Source organism: Neophocaena asiaeorientalis, unplaced genomic scaffold, assembly GCF_003031525.2.
Source record: "Neophocaena asiaeorientalis asiaeorientalis breed wild unplaced genomic scaffold, Neophocaena_asiaeorientalis_V1.1 scaffold123, whole genome shotgun sequence".
NCBI classification, from domain to species: domain Eukaryota; kingdom Metazoa; phylum Chordata; class Mammalia; order Artiodactyla; family Phocoenidae; genus Neophocaena; species Neophocaena asiaeorientalis.
In genome coordinates this window covers 13,829,405-13,844,929 of record NW_020173666.1, presented here as the reverse complement: position 1 = coordinate 13,844,929, position 15,525 = coordinate 13,829,405, and the positions used below count along the sequence as shown (strand labels likewise).

General features: G+C 42.1%; 1 protein-coding gene across 1 annotated transcript in view; it reads right to left on the bottom strand.

Annotated features, from left to right (window-relative positions):
* The window catches only part of SLC22A3 (solute carrier family 22 member 3), a 49,413-nt gene that overhangs the window by 13,863 nt on the left and 20,025 nt on the right, over positions 1-15,525 (bottom strand). The window contains exons 5-6 of the mRNA XM_024747911.1: positions 3,583-3,680; positions 3,249-3,463 (exon numbers count right to left, since the gene is read on the bottom strand). Coding sequence (XP_024603679.1) covers positions 3,249-3,463; positions 3,583-3,680 — 313 coding nt within the window. The remainder of the gene's footprint in view (positions 1-3,248; positions 3,464-3,582; positions 3,681-15,525) is intronic.

Below are 15,525 nucleotides of genomic sequence, written 5' to 3'. Positions count from 1 at the left end.
TGACTATAAAAGCGGCCGAATCTGCAGGATATACAAATAAAAATGTATCCAGAATAAGAGCAATTCATTTTCAATGTTGCTGAGAACAATTCTAAGGCTTAAATTGGGAAATTCTGTCTACAAAATAAAACTGATCGGACCAAACAGAAAAATCTATTCTTTGCCTTATATTTTCTAATATATGAGAGTGTTCTCTATAAAATAGCTTGATTCTCACCCCCTTAGTTCCTTCAATATTGGTTTGGACGTACGATCTTCAATGATTTCTGGGATCATGCTGAATGCGACACACGTTAAAGTCATCCCAGTCAATCTAAGGCCAGAGAAGATCTTCTGGGGAAAGTTACATAATGGAAAGATGGGCCACACTTCAGTCATTAATCTTTCTCTCCACTTTCCTAACTTCATATGCAGTGAATACGTAATTAATATTTGATTCCTGTTCCAGATGCAATGAGAACAGATGACGCTGTCTTAGGGAACTACATTTAAAAATTAAACCTAAAACGAAAAAGTGCCGAAGTAAAACAGAAAGAACAGTGAGGTCTCCAATGTTCCTGATCTGTCACCTTCTACTAACTTGTGCATAATTCCCGAGGACAGAACTTACGTCTGTCTTGTTCACTGCACTATCTCTATTCTTAGTTTACTGGCAGAAATTAAAAGACACTAAATAGACGCGCATTGGCCAATCTCTTCCCCAGCTCTTATAATGTGTTAACTCAATGTGGTAGGTTGAACAGTGTTCCCCAAAGTTCATGTCTACCCAGAACCTCAGAATGTGACCTTATTTCAAAATAGGGTCTTTGCGGATATAATGGTTAAGTTAAGGCGCAGAGATGCAGAGAAGGTCATGTGAAGATGGAGGGGAGATTGGAATGATGTCAAGGAATGCCGAGGATGGCTGGCAACCACCAGAAGCTAGGAAGAGGCAGGGAAGGGTCCTCACCTAGAGCCTTCAGAGAGAGCATGGCCTGGCCCACACCTGGATTTCAGACTCCCAGGCTCCAGGTGTGTGAGAGAATGAATTTCTGTGTTGCGAGCCACCCAGTTTGTGGTACTTTGTTACAGCGGCACTAGGAAACTAATACGCTCAAGAAAAATGAGATAAATGTAAACAGTCAGTTGTTTATCATCAACCATTCCAGTATGACAGGACTTCACATCTTTTTTCCACCCTTCTCTTCTGAAGATGGGCATTTCTGTAATTTTATTTAAATAGGTAGGGTCTATCTGATGTTTTGGGATTTCATAAATCCTTATTCAATTAATAAACTCATCTGTAAATGTCTGACTGTTTCGACTTCCACAGTATTATCAGTTCTTCCCTGATCCGCAGAGGATTCGCAAAAGAAAAGGCAGCTTCTCTTGTGCTGACACAAAGAACTAACAGAGACTCCAGCTCTGCCAGCCACCTCCCACCCCACACCACCTGAAATGCTGAAATAATAGATCTGCTCTAAAACACACGTTCCCTGGGAGTTTGAAAGGCTTCCTCTGTCCAGTGCCCCCTGTGTTCTGAGGCAGAGATAACCGGCTTTCCATTAACAGTGTATTTGGAGTCACTGACAACCTCTGTACCACACACCGGTCATCAAGGCCCCTGCCACCCCCCAATTTAACTCTGAAACATCTCTGAAATCACTGTCTCCCATTCAGGCCCGACTGCCACGACCTTGATTCCTGCTCTCAGCCTCTCTCCTCCTCATTGCCATTGTCCAAACTGCAACAGCCACTTGGAGGCCACCTGTCCTCCACCTGAAGCTCACAAGACCGCGCCCAAGCTCTTGGCTTGGCCTTGGCTGTGAGGCCATCTCCACTGGTGACAGATGATCCCTCAGCCTCCTTGCCAGGATATTCCTGTGATAACAAAGAACGTTTGGTTCCCGAACGATCAAAGGTGGTGCGTACTTCTGAGAACCATGCTTTCCTTTGTAAAATCACTCCTAGCCTTCCCCTCTGTAGGGCACACTTCTCTTCCTTCTTCATACGTGCCTAGTTTTCACCTCTGGGAAGCTTCTCCTGACTATCCCCATGGATTCATCACTTCCTGCACCTTTTTTTTCCTATTTCTAAACCTTGTAAATCATTCTATTAGTTCATTTATCACAGTTTGCTGTGAGAGCATTGAAGTGTCTATATTCCTCACTAGGTTGTCAACCTTTTGAAGTCAAGACGTGTTTTCCTTCCCTTTGCAACCTCAGTGTTTCACATGGGATTGGCCACGTGGAAGAAATGTGAAACAGGGTCAATGATATCACAAAATTAAGTTGGATAAAGGTGATCAGAAATAAATGACATTAATTCCACTCCTGGGTCTATATCCAAGAAAAAACCAAAAACACTAATTTGAAAGGATACATGTACCCCTATGTTCACAGCAGTGTTTTTACAATAGCCAAGAAGCAACCTAAGTGTCCATTAACAGATAAATGGATAAAGATGTGGTATATATATATATATATATATACACACACACACACACACACACACACACACACACACACACACACACACACACACACACAATGGAATACTACTCAGCCATAAAAAAGAATGAAATTTTGCCATTTGCAGCAACATGCTTGGACTTGGAGGGCATTATGCTAAGTGAAATAAGTCAGACAGAGAAAGACAAATACTGTATGATATCACTTATCTGTGGAATCTAAAAAATACGAAAAACTAGTGAACGTAACAAAAAAGAGGCAGACTCACAGATATAGAGAACAAATTAGTGGGTTACCACTGGGGAGAGGAAGTGGGGAGGGGCAACATAGGGGTAGGGGATTAAGAGGTACAAACTATTAGGTATAAAATAGTCTACAAGGATGTATTGTACAACACGGGGAATACAGCCAGTATTTTATAATAACTATAAATGGAGCATAACCTTTAAAAATTATGAATCACTATACTGTACACCTGAAACTTCAATTATAATTTTTACTTCTTCAATTAAAATTTTTTAAAAAGTAAACTACATCACTCCAAGCTAGATTTCTCACATCTATTTCATCCATAAATGAACTGAGAAATGGAGAAAACAGAAAAATCTATAGAACCGATCTTTTATACTCAAAGTAGTTAGGCTGGTTAGGCAGAAAACAGAGTGACATCACTAGAGCACGACTGGCACTACGATTTTGATGCTATGGTCCATTTTCTAAAGACAAGTTCTCCATTCTTGATTACTTTAAGATTTTTTTCAAGTTCTTGGCTGCCAAACAGACTTAGGGGACAATTACCTTCTGGTAAGAATGCAGTGACAAGACATGCCACTCCTGCCACTATATTGCTTGCCGCAAAGGGTAGGCGCCGACCAAAACGCTCAATGGTTAGTAAGATCAAGAGGGCTCCTGGCAATTCCACAACTCCAGAGATGAAAAAGTCGATATAGAGGTTGCCTCCTGTAATTCCCAGGCGCATGACAAGTCCTTGATAAACCACAGCACTTGTGAACCTGGAGCAACATTGAAAGACAAGGGAGAACAAGTAAGAGATAACTTCAACCTGATCTGAAGGACGGGATGCATTGTAAATTTGACACAAGCTTTTGAATCCATCACAAGTCAAACTTACCAAGCAAACATAAGTATAAGTGTGCACTTCCTCATTTGGGGAGTTCTCACCAGATCTAAAAAGGATGGATTACTAACTTCCTCATCTGTAACAGTGATCTATATAAGAGAAGCAGATTTCAGTAGCAATATACAGCAAGAGACATCTGCATATTATAGATTTGTCATTGACCAGATTCAAAGCTACCAGATGATCTTACTGAACAGACCAGGGTCTTTCGTTATTACATCTTAAAACCCGAGAATAAGAAGTTTGATTCTCTAGCCTTTGTAAGAGGTCAAATTCACAAAGATGTACTTGCTGCATTGAGAATCTATTCTTACGGTAATACCAGCAGTACTATATGCTCTGAGTAAACAAGGATAAAAGGTGTGTTCTAAAGTAAAATACACTTATGCATTTATTAAATTGGAGAAAATAAGCATAAAACTGGTGAAAGCAGTTCCAAACAAGTTCCTTTATCCATTAAATCCTCAAACCTTAAGTTGCCAAATAAGCTAGAATAACAGTAAGTTCCCGAACAAGCGTGGCACCAAAGGTATCTTTTTGCTTCTGTCCATTTACTGGAATCCGGCATCTTTTTGATCCAGGAAAATTCAGCTCATCTCTATTTGGCCATCCAAGAAGTTGGTCTTTTCTTTAATTCGATTAAAACAACATTGCTCTTTGCCTCCTATGTATAAGGCACTGTAAGGGAAACAAAGCTGGACATACCCACTGCTTCTACTCCTGTGTGCCAAAGGGATCATAACTCAGTCCCCTTGAAGTGACCACTGTTTCGCGTTTCCATGCACTTGCTTATTCTGTTACTTCTGCTTGAAGAGTCCTTACACCTCCCCAGTCTTGATTTCCCTGCCACTGGGAGGACTTGGGAACTGATGATCTCCAGTCTGTGCCTCTACTTACCAGACTTCTATCATAGCCCATATGCAACTGCATGCCTTTACGGGTCTACTTATTTTTCTCCCTGCATGAGCTCTGGAGTTCTTGGAGGGCAGGGACTGCGCTGTGGCACCAAACAAAGTGCTTGGTGTTCAGCCAGTGTTTGGGTGATGACTGAATGTTGAGACAGGAAGTCAAGTGCCATGGCCATGTCTGTTCCCTCAGACTATAGCCCTCGGTCTTTGTCCTTCTGTTAAGTGAGAACCCTGGCTAGCAAAAACAGGACCCTCACTGTCTGTTTACTCAACTCCAGATCCGGTCCAGAATGAGTGAATATCTAGGCAACTTTTCCCCAAGACTTTGAGTCAAAAGTCCCTCTACCAGCAGTCGTAGGAATTTGACTTAAATTCACGCGGGTAGTACAATACCTTGTCAATCACCTGTTCTAAACATCACGCTCAACAGGTCACCTGAAGCTGCATATCTGCTGCCTATGCTTGCCCCAAGGAAAGGCACACACACAGAAGAAGACTGAAAAATGGATGTCTTTAGATCACTTTCTTTTCCTAAGTCTTTCCAGTACTGTATTTCTTCTATACCAAGACACACACTCTTCACAGCTGAAAAATCTCGAAATTAGGACGTGTCCTACAACTCGGCTGATAAGAAAGCAATGTGCCCAGTTTCAATAGCATGGTTTTTCTTACTGAGTGTTGCATAAAATGATGATGTGTCTCAAAATTAACAGTATCTCGGGGTCAATGAAGCAGTATTAGTAGTTACCATAGCAACACCGGTGGAAAACTGCTAATTGATTCCACCATCCATTCTTTTCATCTCTCTTTTGGTAAGAGAACCCATGGAATTTTAGTTGGGGGCATGGCAGCCTAGCTAAAGTCATATCTTCTAGCCTCTCTTTCAACCACGGGTGGCCCAGTGACTAAGATCTCAGCAATGAGGTGGGAGCAGAAGCCATGTGTACAAGCTCTGTGCCCCATCCTTTAAAAAGGAAATGGCTTGCTCTTCATTCACTGTCTTCCCTTCCTGAAGGATGGAAGAAGACAATGCTGGTGAAATGGCTTTGATTATACAACCTATTGCAGGCGAAGATGGAGAAACAAGATAAATGGAACCTGGGTCCTAGAGGACCTCATGGAACAGAGCTGCCTTTAGCGCCGGGCTACTCAACGCTGGGTGGGCATGTTAAAGAAAAAGAAACTTTTCTCTTTTTTGTCACTGTATTTTTGCAGTGTTTCAGCAGCAAGTCGACCTGTACTGTCACTAATACAATCCTTATTAAAATGAAATTCTAAGACCCTTACCTTCACCTTTGCTGCTCCAAAAATAAAGCAGAAATACCGTAAGTGAAAGAACTTAGTATATCACAATACAGTTGGCTCTTCACACCCACAGGTTTTGCATCTGTGGATTCAACCGACCGTGGGACCTGTGACTGGTTGAATCTGTGGATGCAGAACATGTGGATACAGAGCATCAACTGAGACCCATTCTATGTAAGGGCCTTGAGCATCTGAGGATTTTGGTATCTGCAGAGGGTTGTGGAACCAATATTCCACAGATACCAAGGGATGACTGTATATTATTACATGGTAGGTTATCAAAATTTTTTTCACTATTAGTTTCTATATATTGCCCACATTAAAATGGCTAACTTCTATGGAGTGTGCAATGTTTCTTAGATTCTGGCCTAAGTACTTTACATGAATTATTTCATTTAATTCTCATCAAGACTCTCTAAAGCTAGTACTTTTATTGATCCTATTTTATAGATAAGAAAAACAAGGCTTAAGACACTAAGGATTCAATAGAAGGAAGGTGGCTAAGCTAGGATTTGAAATCCAGGCAGTTGATGGACAGCCTCTGTTCTTAATCCTCTCACTGCATTGCTGACTGTATAAAAAGCTTTTTATTCTAGAAAACTTCTTTGTAGTTGACGGTGACTTCTGTATAATTTTAAAGAAGGACATTATGCACTTGACCAAGTATTTCATCTTTAGCTAAAACACTGTTTTATGGAAAAGTTGGCCTTGATTAAAATAATTTAGATTTTGAGGACCTTTAAATTCAAGATTAAAGCCACTCATCATATGAGAGCCGTTTTCCTCCATGAATGTATCACTTATTCCAGTGATTCTCATCTTTTCACTTAGGGTTTTTCCACAACTTAGACCTGGGTCATGTTCATCTCAGACTGTTCTCTTCTCTCCAGGGAGAGCCGACAGCTCTGCTCACGTACACACATGTACGTCACTGTTCACTCAGACCACACAGATAGGGACAATCCTTTCTTTTCAAAAGCAATATTCAAAACAATTTATTATGCACTCTCTTTTATTTCCTCTTCAATCTTCTTATTTTCTGCCTATAGCCATGACTCATATGTCTTAGATAAGACTGAACAAATTACTTTCATTCTGGTCCATCCAACGTCAACATCCCAGAGTTTAGGGGAAATCAAACTTCACATATTTCAAGATCTCTAGTCAATTCAGAGAGATAATTTGACACTTAAACACCTTTGGGGATTTTTCAGCTCTTCGTGGTTCTTAACTCTTTCTAACTCATAAAATAAATACCTCTTGCTCTGCAGATGTCGCTTTTTCCTGATCAGGTCTCCAGGCTAGTTAAGTTACTACATGACCACAGAATTATGACATGTTAAATTCTCACAAGACAATAGAGCTCTGATGGTCTAACCCAGCCAACTTTTTCTGCAAAGGGCCAGATAGTAAGTACTTTTGGTTGTGTGAGCTATCAGGTCTCTGCTGGAACTACTTGACTGTACCACTGCTCTGTGAAAGCAGCCATAAGTGGATATATAAATGGATGGCTGTGGCTGGATTCCAATAAAATTTTATTTACAAAACAGGCAGCAAGCCAGGTCTGGCCTGCAGGCGGTAGACTGCCAACCTCTGAACTAGAGGGTTAGTGCTGGACGAACTTATACAGGTACTGTTATTTCCATTACAGGGAAGAAGAAGTTTAGGCACAGGAAAGCTAAGTAGTTAACCCAACGAAGACAGACAAGGAGTAGCTGAACCAGGAAGTTGCTCCCTGAGTCTGTATCGCTCACCATTATGCTGTACTGTGTCTGCAGAGTATATTTATTTTATTGTTTAAAAGTATGCTTGTATCATATCATTAATGGTTCTCAGAGGTAGTGGGATTAAGGTGGCTTTTACTTTCTTCTTTCTGGCTATCAATATTCTCTTAAAATTAAAATTTGGGGCTTCCCTGATGGCGCAGTGGTTGAGAATCTGCCTGCTAATGCAGGGGACACGGGTTCGAGCCCTGGTCTGGGAGGATCCCCCATGCCGCGGAGCAACTAGGCCCGTGAGCCACAACTGCTGAGCCTGCGCGTCTGGAGGCTGTGCTCCGCAACAAGAGAGGCCGCGATAGTGAGAGGCCCGCGTACCACGATGAAGAGTGGCCCCCCCACTTGCCACAACTAGAGAAAGCCCTTGCACAGAAACGAAGACCCAACACAGCAAAAACTAATTAATTAATTAATAAACTCCTACCCCCAACATCTTAAAAAAAAAAAAAGAAAGAAAGGAAGGATCTCCTAAATACCCTCAGCAAAAGTTAACTGTTGAGTCTGGGTAACAGGGGTATAGAAAATATTTCATTATTAAAAAAAATTAAAATTTAAACCTACATGACTTTTGTAGCAAGAAAAGATAACTCACTTTTAAAGCGATGGATTTAAATTAGACATTATGCACCTTTTTTTGTCATTGACTCAGTATCACTGTCCCTTTCTTTTTCTTAGTAGAACCCCCCCACTACACCATCCCCCCTCCCCCCCACAAACATACTTCATCAATTCGTGTTGTCAGGGAAGCTGACTCTGTTTCCAATTGTAGGCGGATGTCTGATCATCCAAGGGTAATTCTATCCTTTATGTCAGTGACTGGGCACATGACCCATTCTGAACCAATGAGGGATAGACATGTGACCGAATTTGAACCAATGAGAGAAAGGGCTTCTGGGAAAGTCCTTCATTGCCTTTAAGTCAGAGGCATCCGAGGAATCTTCTCTCTCCCCCCTCAGGGAATTAATGAGGAAAGAGTGGGCTCAAATAGGTCTTAGCAGCCATCCTACCCCCAGGAGAGAAGCCGAGTGGAGGGTGGAGAAGGAGAGGAAACCATGGCTCAGTGTGGAGACCCAGGTCTAAACAACCCTGGATGCTGTTTCTATCTCTAGAATCCCAGATCCAGGAGCCTGGAACTGTACTTACTGTCTAAGCCCATTTAGGTTGGTTTCCTGTTACTTGTTGCCAAAAGCAGAATTATCTGGAGAATTCAGTCCAGAACAATGCTTTTGCATAGTAACTGAATACTTTAGGCAAAATAATTTTGCATTAAAGAATGAAAAGAATTGTTTCACTACTCAAATTTACTCCATAAAAATATTTAGTATTAGTCTTAATTTCAAACTTAACATTTATTAGAATCAAGCAGTCACATGATCTCTGCTTTTCCTAAGCACAAGTTCAATGCCTAGTATATATCCTACACCAACAGAATACGAAGTGTTGATAGCAACTGAAGGTAATCGAGACCATAAAACCAATTTTCCCCATTCAGTAAATGAAAGGATTAATAGTGCTTCCAAGCAAGTATTTTGCCAGTTTAAGAACAAATCCAGCTGGTCTTTGATTTACTAACACGCTCTCTACAGTGACGCAGATATTCTGAAAGATGACCCACTTTCTGGGTGTCCAAAGACCTTGAGAGACTAAAAGCCGTATCTTGGATGGAATTCATCCAGGAAAGTCTTGGCAACTCATGTGTAGTAACTGTTGCAGCTCTTATTCTTTTACAACAACTTCTAGCTCTATATTTTTAAATTAAATCATGCTTATTTTCTATTGTCAAAGCGTTACCAGATTTTGCATAGTCTGAGTCAGGTACAAAAGAATAGAAATGCTATGTCAGGTTATTATAGATAGACAGATAGATAGATAGATTTTAAAATTTGCTTTACTGAAATATAATTTATGTCCAGTAGAATTCAGCAATTTTAAGTTACATTTCAATGAATTTTGACAAATGTGTAGAGTCATATAACCACCGCTGCCATCATGATGTGGACTATCTCCTCCTGTCTCTTTGCAGCCAATTCCCTGCCCCCAGCTTTGGCCCCTGGCAAACCCTCATCTCCGTTTTGTCATTACAGTTTGCCTTTCTAGAATTTCATATAAATGGAACCATGCAGAATGTTATCTTTCGTATCTAGCTTGGCATTGTATTTTGTCACACATTTATCCATCTAAGTGGTGTCTGCCTGCTTTCATTAGGAGCAAAGGAAGATGGGAAATGCTCCTGGCAACATCTGTCTGTTTGGAGTCTTGTTACCTAGTAATGACACTCGTTGAAAAAGGGGTTGCTCACAGGTAAACTGTACACGCTGGTGCCCCGACACTCATTTACTGAACTAATGGCTATTTGCTCTATTTGACTCTTAATTGTCTTTTAATTCTGCCAAGATTTTGTTTTACATCAACAATGATGTTAAAAGCATACTTTAGTCATCTTTTTTTGATTAGTCCAGCTCTATTTACAATTCTTTCTGGTGCCTTTCTGAAACACTTCTTGAAGTTGACATTTTAATTTAAATTGCCAAGAAAGAGAAAGACATTGTAAATAACAATCTGTTATAAATATGGTATTCAGAGCTCTCCTGACATGGGATTGGTTTCCCGTCAAGAAACAAACTTCTTGTTACCCAAGGGGAAAGGCAGGGAGGGATAAATTAGGAGATTGGGATTAACATATATACACTACTATGTATAAAATAGATAACCAACAAGGACCTACTGTATAGCACAGGGAACTATACTCAATATTTTGTAATAACTCATAAGAGCAAAGAATCTAAAAAAAATAGGTACATGTGTATGTAAAACTGAATCACTTTGCTGTACACCTGAAACTAACACGACATTGTACATCAACTATACTTCAATACAAAATAATTTTTTAGGGCTTCCCTGGTGGCTCAGTGGTTGAGACTCTGCCTGCTAATGCAGGGGACACGGGTTCGAGCCCTGGTCTGGGATGATCCCACATGCCGCGGAGCAACTAGGCCCGTGAGCCACAACTACTGAGCCTGCGCGTCTGGAGCCTGTGCTCCGCAACAAGAGAGGCCGCGATAGAGACAGGCCTGCGCACCGCGATGAAGAGTGGCCCCCGCTTGCCGCAACTAGAGAAAGCCCTCGCACAGAAACGAAGACCCAACACAGCAAAAATTAATTAATTAATAAATTCCTACCCCAAACATCTAAAAATAAAAAAATAAAGAAAATAATTTTTAATAAAAGAGAGAGACAACCAGCCAGAGTCAAGCTAGAGATGCTGTATTTTAGTCAGAACATTTTCTTACCAACGCATTATTTAAACTCTCATCAGTAGCATATGAATAGCACATACACCTCACCTCAACTTACACAGCAGAGGATGAAAGATTTCCACAGTCCTCAGTAACAGCAAACTGCCTGTCAACGCCACCGACGTGAAACTGTCAACCCCAAACTCTCATCCTCCAATGAACTTTTGTTCAAAATGACCCTCCCCAATTTCTTCCCAGAACCTAATTAAAGCTAACCTTCCCTTTGTCTCCTCAGACTGGGCTATGGATTGCCATAGTTTGCGTGTCCCAAAATGTAATTCCTTTGCTATTCCCGAGTAAACTCATTTTCGCTAAATAACAATTACTGTTAATTTTGTTTAAGGTCAGCAATACACACGCCTGGCGCACAGTGAGTGCTCAGAAATGGAGGCGGTTGACATTAATATTATTTTTACAACATTTCAGAGATATTTTACTTCCAGACGATAATTCACTTGGCACTTTCAAAAATCTTTTCAGTTAGTAAACTGTACCTTATACTACAATGCACTAGGTGGGGAGATTCTTTTCAAGGTACTCCTACATGAAGCCCCTTGTAAAGACAACTGTCATTGTGCCTTTTTTAAAAAACGGAATGGATTTCTTTTTTATTAGATTTTCTTAAGTTTACCAGGTATATTTAATGTTCACCTGGCACTGTTGATCTCCCAGGCCTTAGACAGGGTAATTTCTCACAAATGTGAACACAAGTAAATGACGCTTGGAGAACCCTGTTGCTCAAAGTGTGGTCCATGAGTCCACAGTGTGGTCACCAGGGAGCTTGTTAAAGATGCCCTACCTCGGATCAGAATCTGCATATTAACAACCTCCCTGGAGATTCGGGTGAGAAGCCCGGATGATCCACGAAGTCCTGCCTCAGCTGCTGACTCCTAGCATTTATTCTTCTTGGCCAAGACGGAACATGAGTCCCCCGGGTTTAGGTGGAAGAACCCAGCTGATCGGTAGGGTCTGGCGCCGGCAGGGGAGGGAACAACGTCAGGCAGCTGCATTCCCAGCCTTGCAGTTTCACCTGCTTGATCTCAGTGGGTGGATTTTTCAACAGTTGTCATATTTCACAAGGAAAGGTGAAGCCACTGATGAGAAGGGGAATTCATCTCTTCTTGAATCTAACACTGACTTAGTAAGTGTCGTCACAAATTCCCAACATGCTCTGTTCTCTAGAACCTTTTACCCTCTAAGAAGTCTGTGCAAACAAAATATTACTTGAGGATTCGGGGTTCACTGATTTGGAGGACCAGGAGTCGTGCCCAAAGTTCAACCACCTACATAGGTCATTTCTAGAAGCATCAGGAGCTGGAGAGCTTGGGTGAGGCCAAGGGGAAGTGCACGGTGACTGCTGTGGTACACCAATCCCCGCCGCCGCCACCGCCTCACGGACACCCCCATCGGTCAGATGAAGGCCAGAACCAGAAGGTCCAGGAGTAGATGTTTAACGTCATAGAACACTGGCCGGCTTCTAGGTGGCAATAATGCTGCCCGGCATCCACAAAAGAGAATTTGTGAAATTACCCACAGTGGCTTGAAAAATTTTAAAAACCTCATTATACTTTAAAACAAGAGTAGATAAAGTATTCACCATACAGAGTTCATATGGTAAAGCAATGCTCATAATCAAAATGATCATCAGTATTTGACGCTTATTAAAATAGTTAAAATCAAATTCCAGACACTTAGACCAGCGCCGTCCAATAAAAATATAGGGTCACCTACGTCAGTTTAAATTTTCTAGTAGCAACATTAAAAAGGTAAAAAGAAATAGGCAAAATTAATTTTAAGACTATGTTGCATTTGATCCGATCTACCCCCAGTACAATCATTTCAACATGTAATTAACGTGAAATTACTGATGAGATAGTTGATGTGTTTACATCACACTAAATCTTTGAAATCCACGGTGCAGCTCTCACATCACACCTCTGTGTAGACCAGCCACATTTCAGGGCTCCACTGCCACATATGGCTGGTGGTCCCTGTTTTGGACTTCGGGCTCAGCCAGCTCTTTTGTGAGGATGCTCTGTAGAGGAGGTATTTATTCCGAGATTGTGTCTGGCCCGAGAGGGAGTCCCCCTCCCATCCCACAACTGGGCTCGCTCCCTGGAACAGCAAAAGTGCATCTTTCTAGAGTTCCCCAGGGATCCAAAGTGCAGCCTTAACATCAGCAAAGGTTGATGGCTTGCAGCTGTGGGTCACATGGTGGAACACTGCTTCATTTCTTAAAAACAAATCTGCGAGGATTTGGGGGAGGAGAGGTGTTAAAGCACATGACAGAGAGAGGGAAAAACAGATGGCATTCTCAGTTCTAAAACTCTAATCCTGAAGACTCAGAACTTGGCAGGGGTCGGACACCAAAATTTGATGTGAGTGGATGGGATTAAACATGTCATTGAACTCCCCAGTGGCACCAATAAATGTCACTGATTGCTGCTGAAACAGAAAAGTTCTAAATATCAAATGATGAAGAATGTCCAAAAAAATAATCAAGGGGATATGATGTACAGTCTGATGGCTATAGCTAATTATACCATACTGCATATTTGAAAGTTGCTACATGACCAAATCTTCAAAGTTCTCATCACAAGAAAAAAATTTATTAAGCATGTATGGTGATGGATCTTAACTAGACTCACTGCGGTGATAACTTTGCAATACACCAAACACCAAATTATTATGTTGTACACCTGTAACTAATATTATGTCATTTTATCTCAATAAAAAACTCCAATTATAAATTTAAGAAAAGAATGTCCAGCGTCTTAAACCATAGGAACATGTCTAGATACACAAATTTTTAGTTCTAAATAGGCAAATTGAGTATCTGTAAGTAACTAGTTAGCTAAGGATTCTTCTAGAGAGGAGAAAGCTAGTGTGAAATAAAACAAATCATCTGCTGTGTCACAAATAAAAGCCAAACCACATCTCCACCCATCCGCATTCCTATCATCATTCCTTTTCCTAGCTTTTCCAGGGCTTCAGGTGTTTGCAGGATTCCAGCCGAAGTGCAACTTCGCCCAGGAGGATTCTTGGCAGGTGTCTTTCTGCCTGGGCCTGGAGCATGAGGCACTACCACCCTGTCTCTGGGTTGCCAGCCCTTTCCATGAAGGCCAACGACAGCCAGGCCAACCCAGGGCGACATCGGCTCCATCACACAAGTGCTCCCGGCCGTGGTGACAGGGCGAGTCCAGGATGGTATTCTCAGAGCGCCCTCGGGTTGGGTCAGCTGCCTCCTGTATTCCTGTGGGTCTTCTTCTCCGGGACCGGCTCCCTCTCCTGTTTTCCTTCGTCCAGCTCTTACCAGCCTCTCAGCAAGCCGGCAGTGGTCCTGGCGTCCTCTCTGGTGTTCGCCATCAGCTAGGTTCACAGGCATCTTTTCAGGGTGTTTTCTCTAAATCCCTGTGCTGAGCTGGCCCTGCCTGCTGGCTGTGACTGAGGAGAGGCCTGGCTGCCCTTCCTTGTCCTCTATTTAACATGTGCTCCGAGAGTTGTGGTGCCTTGGGTACCATCTTCTTTCTGCTCTCACAATGCCCCGAAGTTGTGGTTTCTCTGAGAAATGGGTCATCATAGTTCCTATTTTTCAGTAAGAACTTCTGAAATTGTGTTTACACTTTGACCAAATTATTTTTTTAACCAGTTGTGAAGGTGAAAGCTACTTTGTAGTAATCATTTGCATACATTTGCATTCAAAAGCATGTATCTTCCTAAGTCAGTGTTTCTCAAACTGAATTCTGTATTCTTAATTGTTTTTCTTTTAAAAGAGATCTATGGTGGTACTCATCTCCTGAGCGCTGTTTGCCAAAAATGTTTTTGTTTCCTCTCCTCCCTCCCCAGCGCATCACAGGGACGTGATAGGACTGTAGTGCTCGGTCCTGCGTGATTGAGTGGGGCCCCCTCCCCAGATTTGCCAAGGAGTTGTGAGCATTTAATTGCTAAAGCAGGACCCTCTAGAACTCCCCCTTTTCTGCGATGGTCCAGGCAGTGGCTGCTAGGACAGCCTAGATTAAAGAGTGAGGACTCTGTGACAAGAAGAGGAGGCCCCAGTGAATCCACGTGGCACAGACAGCAGTTAATCTTTCGGGGGTTTTATTTATTTATTTATTTTAAAAATGTTATTTACTTATTTATTTTTTTGGCTGCGTCGGGCTTCATTGCTACCCCAGCTTTCTCTAGTTGTGGCCAGCGGGGGGCTACTCTTCGTTGCAGTGCACGAGCTTCTCATTGCGGTGGCTTCTCTTGTGGCAGGGCACGGGCTCTAGGCTCATGGGCTTTAGTAGTTGTGGCACGTGGGCTCAGTAGGCCTGGCTCATGGGCTGTAGAGCGCAGGCTCAGTAGTTGTGGTGCCCGGGGTTAGTTGCACCGTGGCACGTGGTATCTTCCCGGACCAGGGCTTGAACCTGCGTCCCCTGCATTGGCAGGCGGATTCTTAACCACTGTGCCGCCAGGGAAGTCCCTCTTTTGTGGTTTTAATCTACAGAGATCTGGGGAGTGTTTGTTACATGCACACCTGGCTTATCCTGAATGATAAAGAGTCCATAGATTTCTCACGTTTACAAAAAAGCTCTCTGGTCTATACCCTCTTCTTTTTTTTTTTTTTTTTTTTTTTTTGGGGGGGACGCGGGCCCCCCCCCTTTC